This window comes from Lepisma saccharinum, chromosome 26, assembly GCF_977018435.1.
Source record: "Lepisma saccharinum chromosome 26, izLepSacc3.1, whole genome shotgun sequence".
In the NCBI taxonomy this organism is placed as follows: Eukaryota; Metazoa; Arthropoda; class Insecta; order Zygentoma; family Lepismatidae; genus Lepisma; species Lepisma saccharinum.
The window spans coordinates 24012017-24020973 of NC_139254.1; the positions used below are offsets into that span (position 1 = coordinate 24012017).

Below are 8957 nucleotides of genomic sequence, written 5' to 3' on the forward strand. Positions count from 1 at the left end.
AGTTGCAGATACTGTGACTGTCCAGAATCAGTGAAGGAAGACTCCCCAAGTGTGGATTCTGTGTTTATGTGCAAGATATGTTTTGAAAAACCCTGCAGTGTTGTAATTCTTCCGTGCCGTCATTTTGTATCCTGCGGAGTTTGTTCTTCTCAATTGGATAAGTGTGCCATATGCCGAGCCAGCATTGAAGACACAATCACAGTGTTTACCTGTTGAACTATGGGTGTGTGTTTTCTGGATGTTCCGGGTCTTCGAGGGAGAGATGGTGAATTTGTGTGGAAAGAAGTGGGGGTATTGAAATATCCTTTTGAATGTACATTTGACTTTTTGGTGAAACCCCCGTACGGTCTACATTTAGTGAGTGAAAAGTACCGCCGTACAAATTACTGGCTGCGGGACTTCAAACACGGACTTGACTGGGAAAACGGTTGGGTCCCCTATGAGAAATTAGGTGATCTTTTATATTCTGTACTTCCACAAGGAACAGTGTATGTTAAAGGTACGGAAAAAGTGGTACTTGTGGAAAAGTGCATCGGGGAAAAAGGACTCAGGAATGTATTTGTACAGAACATGGAAGATCTTGAATGTCCTAAATTGAACAGTATACATGTGATGGGGAAAAAATGCAGAGACCATACTCGATGTAGAAACCCGAGGAAAACCTGTGCAGTTGAAAATACCTGGAAAATGTATGATTTTTATTGTAATAATAATATAACAAATAAAAGATGTTGAATATTTAAAATGTTTTATTTATAGAGAAAGGTTTACAACAATTTCTAGGTTACAAAATTTATAGAAAGGTTTACAATTTCTAGTGTACAATACAAATAACAATACAATATGGATGCATGGTAAGTAACAGTTGATTTACAATGTCAGTGTGTGACCCCGATCGTTGACGAGATATATTTCGGTCATCAGTTCATTGTACCAGAGAATGTAGAAAGGATTCAGCAGATTTTCGGGTGGTTCCTTTTTGTCCGAATACATGTTCTTCATGATATTATGTACATAACCCTCCACGTAGGGTTGTATTTTCTGATAACGTTCCCTCATTAATTTTTTCAAAGGTTTCAGCAGTTTACATAGGAATATGTGCAGTTCATCGGGAGTAAAAATGAATGCATCCGGTGAAGAATGACGATACATAGAAATACAACGTTTTCCAAAAAAGTTTACTCCATTGATGGTAATATTTCCGGTAACCCAATAATTGAATCGTCGACCTGTATCGCCGTAAGTTAGCAGATCAGATTGTATAGTATACAGTTCACGAATTTGTGCCAAATCCATATATACGGGTGATCTTCCCTGCTGCGAAAATTCCCACACAAGGTTGTAAGGGGAGTCTTTCTTGAAACCTATTGCCACATACTTGGTTTTTTCACTGTTCAGAAAGTATATGTTTGCAAGATAAAGATCCGTGCAGGCATCCACGTTATGTAGTTTCGAACATTCGTTGCTGTCTTGAGGCAAGTTGATTGCGTCAGGTATTTTTTCTTGATCGTTCTCCGTTGCCACATCCATTTTTTTGTCGGGTGATTTTTTGTTGCTGAGATTAGTTGTCTCGATCTCGAGTGGGAGGAGACGTTTGCGGGTCTTGCGAGTCATACGTTCCACGAGCTTTTCGTGTTTGTTCACAGGAACGTTCATAACAGGTTCCATGATGTTGTCACTAGAACTTCCCAGGAGACACTGAACAAGATACATCAATGCACAGATGTCTTATACATGCGTGTTACGTACACTCCCGTACTGCTTGGATAGAACGACACACTTGGGTTCCTCTAGGACACTTGCAGTTCGGTAAACGTTTGAAGATGTCATGGAAACGTTGTCGAATATATTCATCTTTATCGATGACTGGTGGAAAGGTTTGTATAAAATCCTTGGTTGTGATGTTACGTGCTTTGTAATAAGCATATACGCAGCAGTAATGTCCGCATGTTGTGGCAGATATCCCTTGTAAGGGGGTATTGTTGTAAGTCCAGACAGAGGAATGTCGATTCAAGAATGTTACAAATTCTTGGTAATACGGATGGAAACCGTATGAATCAAAATATTCGGCCACATTGTTCTTATCGAAATAGAATGCAACCCAGTGCGTTCCCTGGGAATCGGAAGTGTCTGTGTTTGCAATTATCAAGGCAGGGGTGCAGAACGCTCTAGGTAGAAGGTCTCTGGGGTAAACACCACAAAAGATTTTTTTGGATGAGCAGTTGCGAGTGAGGACGTGTCTGATCTGCGACGTATTCATCGTTGATGATAATATCCCTGTTTTTAGTCACTTGGATGAGACCGTTGTCCAAAGCGTGAAACCAAGGTGTACGAGTTTTCTGGAATAATGTTTTCGAAAAGTCGCTTTTCCGATATTCAATCTTCAAAAACGGGTCGTCAGTTTTTTCCATCACAGCTCCGATGTTTCCTTCGCGACTGTACCGAGCCCACTGCGAGCTGATAACAGGAGTACATGCAATTTATAAACACTACACTAGTGAACGATGATATCTCTATTTTTTGTTATATCCACTTCAGCGTCGAATTCGGCATAAATAAGACAGGTTATATTTTCGGGTAGTTGAGGAGAAAACTGCATCTCCACTCCTAAGGTACCTTGTTCCTGAAGACTGGTGTGTGTATCGTTCCCTGAAAAATCTGATGTAATGTCGAAAATCAGAAAAAATGATCCATTTTGGAACATTTCCCTGGTGATCTGATGACCGAAATTACCGTGGTGGATACCTGTACCCGAAAAGAGTGTCTGATAGGCACGTGTCACCAAACCACCATTTCCTTCTGCTGTTATCCTCAAAGGTTCGTGAGGTATGAGTTCTCCATTCTTAACAAGCTGGAAAGAAGATAGATTAAAACTTCTAAAGTCAAACGGGTTTGTCTTGGCACTACCGAGATAACTGGAAGTGGACACCATAGCAAGTAGTACAACGTTCGGGAAAGGACCTTGGAAGACATTATCGATGGAAATCTGCTGTGTCCCGGTAACGTAAGAGTAAGCTTTAATGATGCTTCTCGTAAAAGGGTAGTGAGCTGGAGCGTAAGAAAGTGCTTTATCTATAGCCAGACTTGTGGTAGGAGTAGGAATGACATGATTTATTTCGAGAACTGCCTTTAATATTCTTACTTTTACGGTAGGTGAATCTTTATCACCCCAAATGTAAAAGGAATCACGTGCGTTAATAAGTTCGATACGTACTTCAACACCGTTGACGAGGTATTTAGGTTGATTGAAGAAATCAATGTGGAGTCTTCCCATAACTTCCACTGTGGATGTTACTTCTGTAGGATTTCCGGTTGTCGGAATGTATTGGAAAAAATCTTTTCTGGTAGTAAAACCCTTGTTTGCAGCATTAATTTTATCTTGCTGTCCTGGTGTGTCCAAGTAATACAAGGCGTTCGTGAGATGTGTGTTGGCAGCATCGGAACCGTAATTGGTGATCACTTCGAGGATTGATTTATATGCATAATTGTTATCAGCAGATGTTACAGATATGCCATTGATCATAACGTTACATTGCGAAAACATAGTATTCTGGAGATAATTTATGACTCCGCAGTTTTTTGTGGTTGCATTGTCGGTTGGAGAAGCGCTCATGCGACTCCCATCTTGATTGACCATTTCAAGTTCCATACGTAGATAGCAAGATGAGAGATCGAGGAAATCTGTTCCCGTTGCAGGTAGCACAAACAGAATTACGTTTTGATTATCGATGGAAACGATCGGTTTGTAGGTAACGGTGTATGTTTTTTCAACATTCTGCTGGATAGGTTTTTTCTGGAACAGATCCAGTTGTGATATCATGCAAGCGTTATTCTCCATTATTACCCAAAAATATCTTTGACGGTGTTTTTCTGTTTATTTCCTCGTTTGCGGGTTTGTCGACGTTTTGCAGATGTACCACCTTTCTTTCGAAGTGTTGAGGTACGGGTGGCCGAGTGTTTTAACATCGAATGAGTATTTTTTCTTGTTGATCTCATTCTTATACCCGATCCTGCCAGAGAATCGATTTTCTGTTGCGTTTTAGTTTTAAGATTTTGACCTGCCTCGCGTATTCTTTGACGTACAATGGTTTTCGGAGTTTGCTGCGTTGTCGCCATATCGGTGATGATATTAGCACCGGTTTTTAAAGCTTCTCTGCCGATTGCTTTTGCGCCACTCCAGAGAAGAGGTTTCACCATTCTAAAAAGTCCTGCAAAAAGAGAACCCAGACCTCTACCTTTCTGGATTCTATTAGAACGAAAAATGGGTCCGATTCCTCCATGTATTTGGTGAGTATAATAATCGACTTGTGAATACATGATGATTCATCTGGTTTTCGACATAGACTGAAATAAATGATGTTCTGTTGTTTTTTAAAAAGGTTTTCGTTTTCTACGAAAATGTAGAACAGCAATTGTGGGAACGGAGCTGCTTCTTAAAGGTATAAAATTTCCTTTTCTATCATTCAAGGCGATTTCTACCGTTTCAAAAGAACCTTTATCCAGAGGAACGTAATGAATTGGATCGAATGTGTGATGGGCTACTGGTACTATACAGGGTGTATCGATTTCAAAACATGGTTTTCGAGCAAGACGTAGAAGTCGTAACATTTCTTCACCAACCAATTGCTGTTTTACAATATCCGAATATATAAATATATAAGGATTTTTATCCACAGTGTTATTAGATGTTATGTGTGTAGAATAGATAGATTTCAATATATCGTACCGAAATTTAGCATAATCGTCCGTTACGTCGATTGGTGTCACTGTATTGTCCACAGGACCGTCCGATTCGGGGTGCGAAACACCCACCTCATTCAGATATTTAACCAATGCTTCTTTAAAGTAGAATCGAAGATGAGTAGGCACAGCTACATTGGCAGGACTAGTTTTTAAAAAAGAGATAAGATCCTCCACCGTATAATTTGCTGCAGGAAAATAGAACGGCTGTTCGTTGATGTAGAGTGTGTTGTCCGTGGAAATGGATGATCCAGGTGAACCCCATTGCGGCTCGATTAGAAAATGCCAGAATTCCTTAAGAATGGTTTTTCGTATTTCTTGATCATCGGGAAGGGAATCTGCAATCGTGGTAATCAAATCTTTCGCATTTGCGTATGTTCGAACAGGAAAAGTCACCGATCCGAAATCGGTCTCCAGAACATTATCGTATAGAGTTGAATGGTGTAATTCTGCTAATCCGACTTCCCATAATTCGGGAATCAGATCGATACGTCTTGCAAGTTTTACTGTGAAATGGGTCAGCGTGTTGTCTGGAAAATATTTTTCCGATGCAGATGACGGGAGGTAGACGTAGAAATCGTCATCCATTCTCACCGAGTTAAAAAAACTCACTGAAACGTGGAAGGTGCATGTTTTGATATAAATATGTAATTTATCTGTTCGATAGCTGTTTTACCGAAGATGCCTTGATCCATGAGTCAAAACTGGGTGGGTAACCGAGCCAGCGAACGAGATATTCCAAATTTCGACCTTTACCGCGTGTTTTCAAAATTTTATCGATTTTATACTCTTCGTTAGGATCTGAATAAACTTTCTGAACTTCCTCCTTGTAGAATGTTCCTTTTACAGGTTCACCATTTAAATCGTCCAATACGTAAACTGGCACAGGTGTACGTTGAACAATGGCATGAATTTTGAAGACTTCTCGAGACCACGACTGTTCGTAACCCTTTTCGAAATGTCCTTTAACAACCGAAATTCGTACCATATCCCCCACATTCAAATTTGAAGCAGGGTGTGAAATATGATCGTTATATCTGTTAAGATGTTTCCACACTGCATAAACGTTTGTCTCGTTTACGTCTCGAGGAGCCATTCCTATAGAACTATGGATAGTGTTATTGTAGCCATCGAGAAGTCGTGGTAGAATATCTATGTAACGTCTTGTCTGTTTCGAGGTGAAATATTTCCACATTCACTCCTTTAACGTTCTGTTAAAACGTTCCACTACACTAGCTTTGACGGGGTGATTAGAGGCAGTAGAGAATTGTATCTGTTCTTTCTTTAGAAACGTCTGAAATGTGGAATTTGTGAATTCTGTCCCCTGATCAGTTTGCAGCGTGACAGGCTTCCTTTTACTCTCCTCGAAAATGTTCTTGAAAGCTTCGGTTACCGAATTGCTAGTTTTATTTTTCAGAGGTAATGCAAAGGCATACTTTGAAAATACGTAGATAACCGTCAGAAGGTATTTGAAGCCGTCGTTGTGTTTCTGTATTGATGTCATATCGTTAAGATCGACTTCCCAGAGCATGTCAATGTTCCACACATTATAGTGATTTCGCGGGAACCTTTTTCGGGCACCTTTGTGGAGTGTATATGTTTCCTGATGCATCAACCATTTTTTCACCTCATCACGTGATATATTTTTATCTCTTACCGCTTTCCATAAACGATCCACGGATGAAAATGACGCACCATGTTTAGGATCGTAATATATTTTCGAGAGAATTTTTTTGTGCTTCAATTTAGGGGCTCTCATGATAGATCTCTGCGTCTTCGACTTCTCCTTAAAGGAACGAGTTTGTATGCATCGGGTGTTCTCAGGAAGGGTTTAGTTTTTCTGGAAACGCGAACACCCGCCTTCTTCTTCTTCTTCTTTTTCTTGGGTTGCTGCTGGCTGTGAGAGGGCCCAGGAATTTCCGTTGACGATGATGTCGAATATGTCAACGTCCTAGGTTTCGGAAGTTCTGTTTCCCGACGCCCGTCTATTAGACGTTGCGCTGTGGATTGATATTCGTCGATGATATCCCGTAATTCCTGTCGCGTATTGTGCGGCAATGTTTCTGCCAGGTTTGGAGGGAAATACGATGAATCTGGCGAAACAGTTGAATCGTTGTTATCTTGAACGATGGGAATTCGTAATGGTTCCTTTGATTTTCTACTCAACCATAAATACTCGTCCAGTTCCTTTCTGTACAGACGCCATTTTTGATCGTCAGATATATCCTTCATTTTCATAATATCGTTCATTCTTTTATCCAGAATAGATAATTTCAGACTCGCAGACGATTCGGTGTTTCGAATGCGTTCTAGCTGTTCTGGCGACAGAACAACCATTTTCTTATAAACGGATGACATTTTAATGTGGAATAAGGGTTCCTAGAAGACCCGATAGCAATGAACCCAGAAGCAAAGGTAAAAATCCTCCTTTCTGAACTAGAATGTTTCTCCGTTTTTCGATATTCACTTTAGGCTTTACAAGATTACGTAAAACTGTCTTGTAAGGTGCCAGACTGCGTTTTGCAGACGGTTTAAGTTTTACGTTACCTTTTAAAACATTGAGACAGCATTCACTGATGAAACGAATTGTCTTTTTAGGTGCGGTCTTCAATAACGATTTACGAACTTTCGATGGAGAATTTTTCAGCACGTGTAAAAAGGGTGAATGTTTCTTGAAGGAAATATTATGTTTAGAATGTGAACTGGTACGTCTCTTCCTCGTTTTCTTCATCTCGATGTTTCAAGCATTCCTGAGGAAGATATGCTGTCGAGTAATTCTCGTTAAAAATATCTGTCTGATGACGTAGAGGATCCGGTGTTGACTGGGAGAGATCAATATACAAATAACTGAAAGGTTTTTTTGTTGCATCTATATATACTTTTTCGAGTTCCTTCATACGATGTGGGTGGAGTTGCCGTGCAAAAACAGTAAATTGGTTCATATCACGTGGATTTTTAAATATAACAAAATGTTTCACGTTCAGAGAAATATCCCTGCAATTTTTACCCTGATGAAAAAGATTTTGCGTTATGAAGACCACCGAGATATTTTTGTGGTGACTACCCTTTGTGAAAAGATCAGCAACTTTTTCTCCTTGAGCAACCATCATAAGATCATCCAGAATTATAAGAGTCGGAGTTTTACCATTCCACGATTCCCAATTAACAATACCCTTATGAAAATCTACGTCATACATTTTTTTCGGAATACTATTTTCCTGATCGTAACACCATACTATTTTTTTAATAGGCCCTTCAACAAGATGAACAATAGAAACGACAAGGTTTGTTACGAAGGTGGTTTTACCACTTCCTGATGCTCCACAGACCATCATTGTAAAAGGATGAACGAGTTTCGGAAACATTATGTTACACAAATTACTTTACGGGTTTTGTGCTCTGAGAGTTCTGTGGGGGAAATGATAGGTATTCATTCTGTTAACATAATATATATTTTATTCAGAATCAAATAAGCACATTTATAATATATGTTCAAGACTTTACTTTATACACAATGAACACAGGCATTTTATACAGAATCAGATTTACAATAATTGTATGTACAAGAAATATATTTACTTCATACAGAATCCAAAAGGATACGAGAGGTATTTATCATCAAAACATCGTTTCACCAAGACAGGTTGATACAGACGTGTTTCCAATGAACTGATGACCTGGAATTCTTTTGTTCGTCTAATTCGGAAAATATTCTCCACAACAACTTCATCTTTTCCATCTTTAACCATATCACACATTGTTTGAAAATTCACCAATGTCAAACTTGACACGTTCAGCGTGATACCTTTTACTTTGCAAATATATTCAGGTTCAGAAAAAAGGTTTACATATTTTCAAACTGTAACATTTTGGCCCTGTTGAGACAAATTCTTCACATACCGCATCCGAACCAAACTCCGTTAGTTCATCAGTCAGTTCACCAAGCGCATCACCTAATTGTGGGTGGTATTCCATCGAAGGGTTATCAATGTAGATTACAGAATCTGTGTCACAGTAGCACACTCTATCGCCTAACTTTTCCAGAAGTTCGTATAATTTAAGACGTGCATGGCAGGTTGTGAATGCACCGATGGGAACACTCACCTTGTCATTTTGTGGAGCAACCTCGGTGACATATTTCCAGTTTACCACTACCGTGTCCTGGTTGATAAATATAACTCCACCAATAATAATGTTCGGATCGGTTATCTTATCAA

At 39.5% G+C, this 8957-nt stretch overlaps 1 protein-coding gene across 1 annotated transcript; it reads right to left on the reverse strand.

Moving 5' to 3' along the window:
* Window positions 1–2494: 2494 nt before the first annotated feature.
* On the reverse strand, window positions 2495–3838 carry LOC145979596 (uncharacterized protein F54H12.2-like). The gene has a single exon (XM_083112562.1). It carries the CDS (start codon window positions 3836–3838, stop codon window positions 2495–2497), a length of 1344 nt encoding a protein of 447 aa, XP_082968688.1.
* Between the last annotated feature and the right edge of the window lie 5119 nt (window positions 3839–8957).

Bases quoted from the DNA above. Each gene is read 5' to 3' on its own strand.
- LOC145979596 (XM_083112562.1), bottom strand. From the start codon at position 3,838: ATGGAGAATAACGCTTGCATGATATCACAACTGGATCTGTTCCAGAAA.